This window comes from Oryzias latipes, chromosome 8 (genome assembly GCF_053564925.1).
Source record: "Oryzias latipes strain Hd-rR chromosome 8, Olatipes_Hd-rR_3.1".
NCBI classification, from domain to species: domain Eukaryota; kingdom Metazoa; phylum Chordata; class Actinopteri; order Beloniformes; family Adrianichthyidae; genus Oryzias; species Oryzias latipes.
Genome location: NC_136244.1, coordinates 18,168,606 through 18,183,447, shown reverse-complemented (window position 1 = coordinate 18,183,447; position 14,842 = coordinate 18,168,606). Strand labels below are relative to the sequence as shown.

Below are 14,842 nucleotides of genomic sequence, written 5' to 3'. Positions count from 1 at the left end.
ATTTAGCAGTGAAATAAAGAGTGAGAAATCCTAATATGTCCTTTCCTCTTTTAACTAAGAGATCGTCAATGAGATTAAATTGTGTGTTTTCATTAGACAGATGTTTCCTTCTTGATTTACCTCAACTATTTATCTTTGTGTGAATGTTGCTGTGCAGAAACCAACAATGTCTATTTACAAAAGGGAAAGGTCAAACTACAGGTGACTAAACACCTGCACACACACACTCTATCTTTACTGGACTATCTTGAGCTCTTCCACTGTGGAAATGAAACTGTTGGGATTTGACCCCCCCCCCCACACACACACACCCACCCGCACACATGCATGCTGCACACATGCTGCATCATATATTGCAAGGTCTGACAGAAATGAGATAAGGGGCTTGGATGAAGGGGCCAGGGTCATCTGAAACCCTGAGTGACATGGCGGCTTTGGGGTAATCCTGCTAATCCTCTGCTTGCTCAGGGGTGCAGTGGGACTTGGGACCTTTGACCTCACAGCAGGAGGAGGTGTCAGCACAGACACACAGACCAAAACTTTTAGAGGCATTGCAAAATCCCTAATGGTGCATTCTCAGCGTTGCTGAAACGAGCACTTGGCTGCACCACCACAGCCTTCAAGAGTGAATGATTAACTCTTATGGATCTTTAAAACCCACTGATAGCGTTTGTTTAACTGGTTGTTCACCTTCAGGAAAATCACATGGCAGTTAAGGATTATTATGAGGACAATTAACTTCTACCCAGACGTGCAACAAAGCAGATGCCAAGAACTTTGTGTGTTAACAAACAGCTGATGCATGACCTGTATTTTCAGAAGGTTGTTTGCTGATTTCAGGTCATAAAGTTCCTGTAAATCAGATGTTGTGAAACATCTTTTCCAAAAGGCATGTTGTATGGACTAATATTGGCTAACTGTCAGACTGTAATTTCCTTAATGTGTCTTTGAATCGAACAAAATTGAGATAACGACAACCATTTAATGTATAGAAAAAGCAGTTAAAAGCTCCATCTCGGCTTTTAAATAATAAAAAAATCCATCAACTTCTGCAGAATAATTATAAAACTGCACATGTTCATTAAAAATTAGATTTAAAAAAACTAATTTAATTGAAATTTTACCATTTTTTTAAACAATTTTTTACAGTTATTTGTGGTATAGGGAAGATGATTAGCAATTTTCATTATATTTCTAATTTTTTTTTGAAAAGTTGTTGATTTGAGTATTTATGTGAATCAATCGTTGGTTGACAGAAAAGGGCAACGGTATCCTTGCCTCTTTCAAAATAAAAGCATTTCCGTCGGAACAGAGAGCGCCAGACCAGTCACTTTTGTGTTATAATGTCAAGCAAACATTCAAGTTTTATCTGATGTATTTTTAATCATACACGGATTTTTACAAATAACGAAACGTACTAATTTTATAACCTTAAGGAAAATCTCAAGAACAACATAGACTGGGTTAAAATAAAAATATTGTAACCCGAAAAAAAGTGTTGCTCCAACAAGAATAACCAAAGAATTGAGTGTTTTAAGAGTGAAGCATTTTCGCTATTTTTTTCATTAGTCATTTTTACCCCTTGTTTTCTAAAGAAGATCATAATTTTACTGTTTTCAGTACAGCTTTTTAAAACTAAAAAAGGTGTTTGATTTTGCTTATTTATTTGAATCAGTTGCACTATCGTTGGTTTTCTTTGCTCTGCGTGAAAACAGAATCATTTGGACAAAAAAAACGAATGTGTATGTCAGTCGCTTTCAAGATAAAAGCATATCTTCGCATTTGAATCATACACTTTTTATATCTTTATTTTTTATTTTTTGTGTGACCATGATTAACTCCTGTGAAAAACAGTTTTTTTGGATTACATATTTTTTTAATCCAAGTTTTAAACGATTACATTAAAGAGTCTGAAAACTTTACAATGTTGTTTACTGACCTGACAAACACATTCACATCACAAAGATTTCATGGCAGTCAATATATTCTGAAGGGTCAGACAGGAAATGGTTCCAGAACCTTTTCTGACTTGACTCTGCCACCCATGACTTGGACCATCTTCGGATCTGCGCGCTCACACGGTGAGTTTCAGTGATGGGAGACGCGCTCTGTGACCGCTTTAAGACTGTGGCTCAGCTGGTGACATCTCCACCAGCCTTCTCCACTTTTTTACTTTAACAGTCCAACCAAGTCTCTTAAACAGATGAGAAATACATCTAACTTTCCCTTTTGGTTTACGTTTTGGAGGATTGCGCGCCGGTTTTCCTGGATGACAGAGAAGTGAGGCAGCTTAACAAAATGCCTTGTGACTGGAATAAAACTTTTGTACGGAGTTCCTATGGAATATAGTCCGATTTTACACAATCTATATGTTGTGCCATCATCCCACGTAAGGAACAAACTCTTTGTGCTATGCATCATGCTGTCTCTTTGGGTCTATATGATCTATTGCTGCGTTGGCTACTGCTCCACGGTCCCAAACTTGGCGTACGCGAACAGGCGCGAGAGCGACGCAGACGCCGACAACCGAGGCTCCTCTGCGGGAGCGTCCAGGGACTTACTGAACAACCAGAATGACTTGGACAGCAGAGGAGATGAGTGGGAGGACATCAGAGGCGAGACCAAGGCGCTGGATGATAATGCCATGTCAGGTTTCTTTAATGAGACGGAGGGTAAAAAGTTGCCCCAGGCGATCATCATTGGGGTGAAGAAGGGGGGGACCCGCGCGCTGCTGGAGTTCCTGCGGCTGCACCCGGACGTGAGGGCGGTGGGAGCGGAGCCGCACTTCTTCGACCGCAACTACGACAAGGGGCTAGAGTGGTACAGGTACACCAAATTAAGCGCTCCTCAAACCTGCATCTGCAGCAATAGTAGTAGTAGTAGTAGTAGTAGTAGTAGTAGTAGTAGTAGTAGTAGTAGTAGTAGTAGAAGTAGTAGTAGTAGTAATATTATCAATAATAATAATAATAATATGGAAAAAGTCAAATGTTACTAAAAGCTTCAAATTTGTTTGTCTTTGAATAAGAAATTAATGTTTAAATAATCTAAGGTTATTTGCACGTAAAAAATGTAAAAAAATACAATTTAATAACTTAGTCTTATGTGCGCTTATAAGGCAGAAATGTGTCCATTAGCTTACCTCTCTAAAAGAAAAGTTCAAAGACATCAGGACACATCAAATTAAAATAAAATGAAATAAAAAAAAAAAAAAAACAGAAGCAGGATTCATGTTTTACAGCCTCAGTTTGCCTTTTTTCTGCTTGGTCCCTTTTAATATTTACAAAGCGTGGTTGATTTTGTTCTTGTTTAGATGACCTTCTTCTTCGCTTCCTGGAATTTTCCTACCTCTGTCCTTGAATCTGCACTCTCTTTAAACCTTCAGGCCAGAGGAGAAAAAACAACAGAACAAGTGGATGCTTGGAAGTGTCATGTAGGTTTGAATAGCATGTGGTTCAGAGAAAATTGACCCTGGTTTGTCATTTCACATGAAAAAGATTACATAATGCTGGCATCCTTGAGCTGCTTGCTGGGAGGTGCAGGATTTAAGCTGTTGTCAGACACTGAATCAGTTGCAGTAATTAGTTGATTTTCATTCCATATGACCATCGATGTCAAAGACAACTTTGTCGTTTCAGTTCGTCCTTGTGAAGTATGTTGACTCAGCTGCACAATTCCACAACTAAGCAGCCCCAGAGGAAACTACCACAATCTAGCATACAGCTGTGAACTTATTTTAATTTCCTTCACGGGAGAGTTGACTGTGAGATTCATCGACACACTTAGGCGTGCATTTGACTGCGCTCAGGAATTAACAAGGTTGTGTTCAAGCATCTAAACACATTTGAAGGCTGGGAAATAAAGGTTGTTTTTTTTGAATGTCCAGATAGGTTTGGTTTTTTTTTCTTTCCATTGAGCTTTCTAAAAAGAAACTGTTTTCATTAAAGAATTCTGGAAAAACTGCAGTCAACCTGCGTTTGAAGACTTGTAATTTCTTACCCATCATCCAGCAATGATTGTCTGCCCACTAGGGCTACACGATATGAGGAAAAGTTGCGATAACCGATTTTAGGGATCGATATTGAGATAACAATCTGACTTGTATGACACGAACAAATAGCAAAAGAAAAAAACGGCAACAGACCCATCCACAACTCAGAGGCAAATTTTAAATGAACTGAACTACAGAGACTGTTTTTTCAAATTTTTTATTTTGGCTAAAAACGGCTAGATCATAATTAAAAGACCACTGGAAATGCTTTAAAAATATGTCAAAAGATGACTGGAGTGGGACTTAATCGCAGGTTACGCCATCTTTCATTTCTTAAACTGATATTGATGTTTATACAGTTTCGATTTATTGAGCAGGCTTATTACTGACCATGTTTTCTTAGACAGTAAATTTCAACAACTTGATTCGATTTGTCATGGCAAAAACCGACTTTGTGCAGCAGCAAGACATCTGAAGTCACATTAACTTCAAGAGGACATTTGTTTTTCTCAGAAACCCTGTGCTCACTTCAGTACACCTCTAAAACATGACATCTCACCGCCTTATCTCCCCTTTGATCCCCACACCAAGGTGTCCAGTGATTTGTTTGGCCATATGCTTCACCTCACTGCCTTCAGACTAATGATGAGCAGTCAGTGGGGGGGGGGACAGGAGCAGTTCCCTGGGTGGGCTTATCATCTCTCGTGACGGCATTGAGTTGTGTTCAGACGATTGAGCCGCTGCGATTGGTGGATCCTTCCTGCTGGACGTCTGCTGTGTTCATCTTTTATAGAGGAGAGGCCCTCGCACAGCAGGGGTGCCAACCAGCATAGCCTGTTTTCACCCTTTGGAATAAAAGGAGCAGCGGACAGACAATTGTGCACGCTTACCCTTTAAAAAGCACTGAAGGAAACTCCCAAAAGCCGTGGGAACACATTCCTCTTTCATTTCTTCTGCACCCTGTTCTAACTTTCTTCTATGCGTCTTTTTCAGCACTGCTCATCTACTGACTGCAGACTCATGAAGTTTTTTAAGCTCCATGTAGTGGATGGAACGTAAAGCTGCAATCATGTTTTTCCCTGTGAGGCAGTAAAACAATGAAAAACCTTCTTGCTAACTCACAAAGGATGTCAGACAAGACGACCTAATCCAGCTCAGAGCTTTGGGGAGACTCACTGCAGGCCAGTGGAAGATAGAGGGCAGTAAATTTACTGTGGGCCTTTTAGTTGAGCTCAATGAAACGGGGATGCAGGAGAACCCCCTAGGACTGCATTAACCCCGACAATAAAGGAGCAGACAATTAGTGTGAAACATGTTTTCTCTGCCTTCACTTTGTATGCAAATGTGCTCAGAAGGGTGAAAGTGTCCTTTGACGAAGCGCAGCAGGGGGTTCATCAGAAAATGCACACACTGGAGACGCCCCCCCCCCCCCCCCCCCAAAAAGAAGAAACTTTAAGCTTTTGAGTCTCAAAGTTGACTTTTTAAAAGAGAAAGTCTGCACATCCACACTGTTAAAGCCCTGTCAGGCCTTTTTTGCACGCTCAACACCTTCAGCTGGTGAAATGCACCAAAAACTTTGGACCAAACCACTGCCAGGAGCACAAATGGAGAGGGAAAAACGGCAGAAGATGGTTTGAAGAGGAATTTTACAAAAATATGCTCTTTTTGCAAATGTTTCTTTTGATTAAGACAACACAGCAAAGTATTTTTTCAGATTTTATTCTTTAAATAAGTCTTTTAGGTTGTCAATATGCACCTGACCTGATAAGGCACAGCATTATGAACAGCACTTTTAAAAGATTTAGATTTTTTTCTTGAAGCGAGCTTTCAAACAGCAACTTTTAATGATTCATTAAAACCAAGGAAACCAAAGAAGTCCTCAGTTACATTTTAGCTTCATCTCTTTGTTTTGAGTCCTCTGGCAAAATTACTTCTCTCTAGCTTTTGTCTTACTCTTTTTAAGAGACTTCTTCATAGAAAGCCAGAGCTTCTTTGAAAGGAAGCAAATCTGCCAGAGACATCTTTGTTTTGCTTCTTTGATGTCTTGTTTGCAGTCCTCCCAAAGCTGCATGCATCAGTGAGAAACAAACCTGCTTGAGAAAACTGAAATGAACCCTGAAGTGCTGAGTTATTAGACCAAATTTGTGATGTCATGATCAATTTTGATCGAAGTTTGATTTCAAAGAAAAAACGTAAAAAAATAAACTATTCATGACATTAATTGATGGTTATCAGCTTTGTGTTTTGCTCCAAAAAGGGAGGCATCACCGTATATGTGGGTATTTTCACAAAGTAGAATTTCGGCCTTTTTTCAACGACAGTATGAGCTTGTTTTATAGTATGAAGTTAGAGCCATAAGATTTGTTTGGATTTGCCCTTAAAGCCAAAATATGATCTCTAATCTTAAGTTGCCTTAAGATCGTTTTTTTTCTAAAGGCGGAATTTTCTTCTTTTTTTTTTCATCAGCTTGTTTAGAGAATCTTCAGGAAATGATGACATTGCCTTGTCTTCTTGCCCATAATTGTTCCAGTTTGATCTTTCGCAGAGTGTTTTAGGAATAATTTCAACAAACTTTCTTCATAATATCATCTCTTTAACCCTTGTGCTTTCCTATGACCCCATCCTTACATTGATTTGTTCTCCCTACCATGACAAAGGTGGATAAAAGTGAAGAGGATTTCATGGACACCAGTGAAGATCACAAATCATTGAAGAAAAAATGTTCAGTGCAGTGTCTTGTGGGGTCTAGATGACCCAACTCCCAACGTTAAAGTGCCTAGGATAGCACAAGGGTTAAAAAAAGTATCAAGGGTTTATTTTAGGGCAACATCCTGTGAAATACAGTATGTTTGTGTTGAAGTGACTTAGCAACTCCCTGTGTTCATCAAACTCAAGTTACCTCATTCGAACCCAACGAAAGCAATGAAGTACTGCTAACAAGTGGGTTTACAAAATGTAAGAGGCTGAAAGCTTCCCTTTATAAATACAGCATATGCATATCTGTGCTGCTTCAAGCTGCAGTTGTATTTTTAAAATTGAGTGATGATGAAGAAAAGCTTAGCTTCTGTTTCAAAGCATTCATTTCCTCTTTTGTGTTTCCAGCAAATAGAATTAAAGACGTTTCTGAATTTTCATTTATTAATTTCAAGCTGACATTTGTGTGCCAGATTGGTTCATGCATAGTTCATCCTTCCTGCCAGTTTCCACCAGACAGCCAGGTGGTCTTCAATTCTGCATGCTGACAGTAATAATGGAGAATGGAAAAAGGCACTTTCGGGACTGTCATTGCAGTTCCCAAATGCTTTCAGCAAACAGAAAGGCTCTCAGGTTCATGTAAGATGGTCATTTTTGTAATCTGCAATGTTTCACTTCTTGATAAGCTTGGCTGCAAAGAGGAAGGACACCTTCTTTAAAGACGCCTTCTTCTTTGATTCCCGTCTGTAACTTGTCTCACAGTAAGATGCTCCGATTATTCTGAGTGGCTGCATACCACCACCTCTCATGCTGTCCTTGAGAATGAGATGATTCCCACAGTGGCTCAGAGCTGCATGGAAAGATAAGAAGCAGTCATGGCATGAGATACTGCTGAAGCTTTCTCTGGAGTTGACCCCGCCACAGGGTTGAAAAAAAAAATTCTCAGATTATCAGGCTATCGCTGCATTGGGTTTTGGTAAAAGTGTTATCGAAGCATCCTTCAGCAGCTGCTGAGGTAGTGCAGCGTGCTTTGGTGTTGTAAATTCCTACCTTTGAACTTACTTCCTGATAAAAGTGAATGTAAACAAGGCATGAGGTTTCACACTGTCTCTGCAGCAGCCAGTATAATGGACACACCTGAGTTTCTCGGAGACAAAACAAAGGAAAATTACAGAACAATTGGCCTGAGACTGGGTTGTCATGTCTGGAAAATAAAGGCACATCAGCTAACTTAGCAACTTTAGTTGTGCCTCGATAGGGGCTATACTTTGCTGTTTGGGATTGGATTTTGTAAAAGTGAAACTTTGATGCATCTACTTGCAAAAAAAAAAAAAAAGCCCACAGAAACTTATAACGTGAATTTCAACAATCGTGTTGTGGCGTGGGTGATTGATTGATGAAATCTTTTGCTTGCAGGCATCATTGTCTATTGAGCAGAACAAATTGTGAAAGCTTGCTGCATCCACCTGCCTACAGCCACTCTGTCACTCTGCTCAGTCAGAAACGCTCTCTTGCCCTGTCTCTGCTAAGATGAATAATTCATGCTCTTCTCATGTAGATTTTGTCACTAAAGCAGAGACTGATCGGTTGTTAGTTTTTTTTTGTTTCCGTCGAAGCTTAAGGAATCAACAGGATTCAAAAACCTTTTGAAGGGTGGATGCTGACGGTGTGTTTTGTCTACAATCAATTGGTTTGTGGTGGTTGCCAAGGAGCTGTGGTGGACAGGTGCGGAGAAATGTGTAAAACTGTCCTTCACACAAAATAGGCACAAAGAAAAGGTGGCCTTAGACATACATGAAAAGAAAAAAACTGTTAAATGAAAAAGTAAAGGAAGTATATTTTTTCCATGGTCACTTAGCTTTACCATTTAATCTCAGAAATAATAATGATGTGATTTTTTTCATCCAAATGCATTCTTGTGATGGAAAACTCTTATTTTTACAGAAACATTGAAACTCCTGTTGTGCAGCAGATGGATGGAAATGATGATAATCTTGATAATGACATGGGTTTTCTTGATTCCAGGGGTTCAATTTAGATCAACCACTCAAAAACTCAAAACTCCCAACATGTTTCCTGATATTCAGGACATATATTTGATTCCTAGGGTGTGGTGTGTTAAAAGTAGATTATTTTTCTTTTTAACACATTAAAAGAAATTTGCTCTTGGTTTGAGACTTTTCTTAAAATTCTAATCATTTTGGAGTCTTACCATTCCTTCATTTAATTTATAAAATTAAAAAATTTAATGAACAACCAAAAGATTGGTTATAAAATGGAATTTATTTATTAGTTTCTTTAGTGTCTTTTCATTTTTTTCCTCCTGTTCTTGTAAAGTCTCAGAGCTGTAACCATGCATTTCTTCTCCCCATAGAAACACAGCCACCCAGTTAGCTAGTAAGGCCCATAACAGTGTAATGCCGCAGCTTTAATGGCTTAGTTCTAATCCCCTTTTGCTCACTTTAGCCATTACCCAGTGCTGGCTGCAGTTAACAGGCTATATTATGATCGACCAGAGTCACCCAGGGCCAACATTTCCTGTATTCCCTCTGGAGGGATGCAAAGCTTTCCCACATTTTGCACACAAAACCTGAGAAATGTAAAGATAGAGGTGCATGAAGACAAAAGGCCGTTTGTTATTTTCATATTTGGTGCATTCTGTTGAAAGCTTGGCATTTGAAATCGATGATTATGGTAATGAAATGCAACAGTGTTGTGCTTTTTTGCTGGTAGACAGAACATCATTAACTCATCATGGATCAGTCACTCAGGACTGATAGACTGTGTTTGTGAAGCAGTTCTTCTCACTTCTGTGCATGTTCAAGGACTTGTTTAACACAGATTTTGATGCTCACAACTTTGTTCTTGCTCACGAATAACTATCCCATCTGACAGTCACTTCAGATCTGCCATGTGGAGCCAGTGTCAGTGTTAATCTTGTCCTTCCTAATTTGCACTTTTGCAAGGTGTTGGCTCCTGAAAATGGTGGTGCTACAAAGAAGCTCTGAACTAGCAGCTGGGTGGAGTTGGCTATTTTGGGAGCACACTATGTTCTATGCAAATCTAAGTCATGACATATTTGTGCTTCACAGGGACCTGATGCCCAAGTCCTCCGAGGGCCAACTGACCATGGAGAAAACACCAAGCTACTACGTCACGAGGGAGGTGCCCGCTCGGATCTACTGCATGTCCAAAGACACAAAGCTGATTGTAGTCGTCCGGGATCCCGTCACTCGTGCCATCTCCGACTACACTCAAACTCGCTCCAAGAAGCCGGACATCCCATCTTTTGAGAGCCTCACTTTTAAGAACATGTCAGCAGGTCTGATCGACACCACATGGAGCGCAGTTCAAATCGGCATGTATGCCAAGCACCTTGAGCGCTGGCTCCAGTTCTTCCCCATGGAGCAGCTGCTGTTTGTCAGCGGAGAGCGCCTTATTACCGACCCCGCAGGTGAGATGGCTCGCGTCCAGGACTTTCTCGGAATCAGGAGGGTCATCACCGAGAAATATTTCCACTTTAACCCAGCAAAAGGCTTTCCGTGCCTGAAGAGACCTGAGGGTAACAGCAAGCCACACTGTCTGGGTAAAACCAAAGGGAGGACTCATCCTAATATCGACCCAGAGGTGGTGCAGAGGCTAAGGGACTTTTATAAACCATTTAATAGAAAATTTTATAAGATGACTGGTTATGACTTCGGCTGGGACTCTGAGGAATAGAGACTCATTCTGGTTACTCCCGTTTCTCATATTTGTATTATCAGGACATATTGTATATGTATAGTATTTGTTGTAAAAAAAAGAAGAAGCAGAATTCTATTTTATGATAATTTATTGGTATGATATTGAGCCTTTGAAATGTATTATTTGTTTTAGTTTAGATATCACACACTTTTCTAAAAGCACAGTCTGTTTTAAATATATTTTTTGAGCAGAACCAGGATTCTTTTTTTTTTTACATTAGATTTTTTTTTCTTCCTTTTGTTTCACCTTAAGATGATTGGGATCTAGTTTTACAACAAACTGGTAATCTCTCCTTAACATTTGCCTGACCCCCGGAGGACTGGACACCCACTTAGGCAGGTCGATGCAGACCTCAACTGAAGCTGTGTGACTTGCCAGGTGAATCAATACAGTAATAGGTCCTCATCATGTCAATTAAGACTGAGCAATGGTTTCTCCTTAATCTCTCAGGCTTCTCAATAAAACTTAATCTGTGACATTAAGTTCACGGGTGACCCTTTAGTCCAATTCATGATTAGTCAAGAATAGAGCTGTTTTTTGCTACACTTTTTGTACTCTGGATTAAAGAGGGAGTTTGATTCCAATGCTGTTTGGGATACTTTTAATAAAATTCCTCAAAGCCGATTCTTAGGCTTCACATAGCCCAACTGCAGAACATGTTTGTGTGAAGGAAAAAAAATGGTCCTTCCTCCAAATATTTGTATCATTCTATGACTGAGTTTCAGAGAGCAACATGCATTTATTGATATTTAGGGATCAAACAAAAAAAAAAATGTGTCATGCAGATTAAATTTTGCACAAATGGGGAATAAAAAAAAGATTTTTTCAAAATGCATATCTGTGGATGCTAAGTAAAATGACTTAATATAGTACCTGTGGTTGTGATACTTCTGTGGTGCCCATCTTCAAATCCCTCCAGAAAACAGCAGATTTCACATTAATCATCTTGCACATTGTGCACCTAATTAGCACAACACAATTAGCTACTTTTAGCAACCTCAGCCTCCCAGTAAAATGGTTTTCTTACCATGAAGCCCCAAAACACATTAAAGACTCAGGTTTCTCATTTAGAGGGAATGGGGGGGGGGGAACTGCCCTGTCGTTGATGTGCCAGGGTAAGAGTGTGCCAGCCTAAAGCCCTGATAGTCCTGTGTGAACCTGACATGGATTCAGTATCTTCCACACTTTTTTGTCTCTCTTTCACAAGCATTAAACACCTTCTTCTAATATGATCTGTCACACTTTAAAGGGAGTTGTTTCTGCAAACTGGCCTCCGGCCCCCAACATTCAACTCAGTGAGGGGGCACAGCAAAGGTAAAGCTTGATGAAGATATGACTCACCTTACTCTGTTAACAAACAACCTTTATTTATCTCCCATCCAAACACCTTCATTTACCTGAGGCTGCCAGAGGAGATGAAGCTAGTCTCCCTGGTGTCAGGCAGGCTGTCTGATCACCCAGGAAGCAGCTCCCTTTGCAATTACAGGGATAGAGGGGGTGGAGTGCTGTAATTGCTAGGCTCCCAGCTGGGGAATTGCTGTTAGCATACATCCCTCCAGGCTTTCATAAGGACGACTGCTGTTGTTTGAAGGTTGGGAAGACAGGGGAAATTGATACCTGGCAGCCGGAGAGCTGAGTGACTTCAAACATAGACTTGACAGTTGCCGCAGAGAAATAATGTCAGATACAAAATAAAGTCAAAAGAAAATGTCTTTGAATTGGAGGATAGTTGTGATGAAAGTTGTAGTTTGGGCGGAGGCAATTGGATGCCGTCTCATTAAGATCTTTTATGTGGGTAAAATGTGAGACCATTCAGGAATAAATCAACCATATTGCCCGTAGAAATAAGGTGAATTGCAGTTTTAATCGTTAATTTGATGGAAATCTGTCTGCACACTAAAAAAAAAAAATCAAATTTACATCATTAAAGAATTGGACAAAGACACGCGGGCATATGAGGCACACGTGGTGTTTACACAAGCCAGAAGGGGCTTCTTCTTTTTCCTTTTTCCACTGTTTACCTGCGCTTGTCCGCCACCTACAGCCGGAAGAGGCTTGGTGTGAAATCTTGCTCCAGGCTTTTTCTTACACAGCTCCAGGCGGTATTTGAAAGACTTTGTCTAATATTATTCGAATATATTCATTTTTCCTTCATGAACAATTTTCAAAGAGTTGGCATTTTTGTGAATTAAAAAAGGAAGAGCCATCCATGGCTCGCAACCAAATCCGTGTCCCTGATTAGTCAAAGTTTAACTTTGTTTAACTTGCAAAGTGTGTTCAATGGCCATGATTTTTTATTCATAGAACCTGAAAATAGTTGTAGAAACTTGCATAGCTATGTGTGAACATGCACGTTTACGCACCTTTCATTGGAAGTGGACGCTTGTACATGTGTGCCTGATAGTGGTGTGAATGTAGCTTCACAGTAAAAATATGAACATTTTTTTTTTGGCCACAAGAAGGTTAAAGTAGAAAATACTTTTTCTTAACAGTTTTTATGGCTTTTTCGTGCTTAATTTTGGGATTCATCTGGATGCCCCTTAAATGCTTTAAAAAAATCTGTGTTGGAGCTAAAACTATGACCAAAAGAACGTTTTTAAAATATGAATTAAAAAAAAACAATATTTGAAGGCGGTTCTCATGAAGAAGCATCGAAAAATGAATACAAATGAGGTTATAACTGAAATAAACTTAATTCTACTGAATTATTGATACAAACTTTGAATTATGCACGTCCCGGAACTCACAACCATAAAAAGACCATAAAAAAGAACATTAAAGGCACAAAAAAGTTAGCGCAAGATGAGTATTCTTGTTTATACTTTTTTAGATCCTGAAGAGATGTTTGCCTTTCTTTTTGACCCTTTTTCTTTTATTCTCCTAAAGACTTAATCCTAATCCAAGAGGAAGGACAAGCATTAATCTGAGACAGCATAGACTTGGAGTTGACATGTACGTGCTGACATAGCTAATCCAAATCTAATCCCTCTTCCAAAAGAGCCTGTGGATTTTCTGTAGGTCCAGCTTGATTCATGTAACTTCACACACAACAGGAGAACAAATTCTTGGAGTCAAGACACACACACTTAGACTCACACATTCAATTCAATTCAATTCAATTTTATTTGTATAGCCCAAAATCACAACAACAGTCGTCTCGATGGGCTTCGAAGTAAAATATGAACTCAAAAGGATCATAAATACAAAGAGTTCAATAGGAAAATACTAAAATGAACTAACAAACTGACTAAGCTATACTGGCATCCCTGCCCTTAGACCCCCCTTCATGCACACACATGCACACATACACACCTAGTTTGTCAAGTCAAATCAAATTACTGCATTAACTGCTGTCAGATTCTGATACTGGACCTCAGACTCCATCTGCAGGATCTTAACTCATAAATGTTTTGCTTCCTCCGAATCTCGTTAGTCAAAGCATTCGTGAGTCAAGATCTTGTAGATGGAGTCTCTAAAAATCTCTAAACACATTGGCTCAAATAAATAAATCTTAGCTTCGCATGAAATCTGTAAAAGTGTCACAGAAGACAACGGCTTCACGTCAATTCAAAGTAAAATAAATAAATGAAACTTTATAGATTTTATTTTGATAGAATAGCAAATGTTAAAGCTCACAATACTTTTAAGTGTATCCAGATTTTCCCTTTTGTTTGTTTTAAACTTAGAAAGATAAGAATAGTTAAATAGACTTCACTTATTATCACATTTTCATTTATTCACATTTTTATTTACTTTAAATCAATCCCTCAAATGCAGACATGGCTATCATTGTTCCCAAAAGTAGGTTTAACATCATTTTACAAATATTTGTGGGCTTTCTTTAAATTAAAAACATAATTTAACATCAGTAAAAACACAAAAGTTGGTGCATTATCCACAAAAAAATAGACACTTATCATCAATTCTTTACATTAGAAGGTTTATGATCAGCAATGCAAAATGATACTATAATCATGATAAGTGAAATGGGAAAAAATTTGTAAAAATTGCTCAAATTAAAATAAAATAAGAACAATGACTTGGGACATTGTTCACAGATGAAAGTTTGTTCATCTCATTGTAGATTTAAATGTACAATGTTAACTGTTGGCATTGAGACTTTTTAAAATGATTTCAAAGTTTGTGTGTTCTGATGATCTTGCCAATTTAGTCTAAAGGCAGAGCTTTCAGACTGCAGGGAGATTACGGAAATCCACATATGGCACTTTACTTAAGTAGAGCTTGCTTAGATTTTGAAACTGTGGTTTGTTCTTTGAAAAAAGATTCTGCTAGTTGAGACAACAAACAGACAAGATGATGTTGTGAAGACTGGAAGTTGCATCACAAGCAGTCAGATCCGTTTGTTGTAACCAGAGAGTCCCAAGAGGACAAGTATGAGGGGAGAAGTGCCCTCTA

The 14,842-nt window shown here is 39.0% G+C and overlaps 1 protein-coding gene across 2 annotated transcripts; it reads left to right on the top strand.

Annotated features, from left to right (window-relative positions):
• Positions 1–2,072: 2,072 nt before the first annotated feature.
• On the top strand, positions 2,073–11,257 carry hs3st3b1a (heparan sulfate (glucosamine) 3-O-sulfotransferase 3B1a). Of its 2 annotated transcripts, none has more exons than XM_078950944.1 (2): positions 2,073–2,820; positions 9,775–11,257. In XM_078950944.1, exons 1-2 carry the CDS (start codon positions 2,339–2,341, stop codon positions 10,400–10,402), a joined length of 1,110 nt encoding a protein of 369 aa, XP_078807070.1. In that variant the 5' UTR covers positions 2,073–2,338; the 3' UTR covers positions 10,403–11,257. The 2 variants fall into 2 exon arrangements, with proteins under 2 accessions (XP_078807070.1, XP_004071444.1); XM_004071396.5 differs by having other exon boundaries at positions 2,073–2,826.
• Positions 11,258–14,842: the final 3,585 nt, after the last annotated feature.

Bases quoted from the DNA above. Each gene is read 5' to 3' on its own strand.
- hs3st3b1a (XM_004071396.5), top strand. From the start codon at position 2,339: ATGGAATATAGTCCGATTTTACACAATCTATATGTTGTGCCATCATCC. The intron at 2,827-9,774 runs GTACACCAAATT...TGTGCTTCACAG, and splicing joins AAGGGGCTAGAGTGGTACAG to GGACCTGATGCCCAAGTCCT.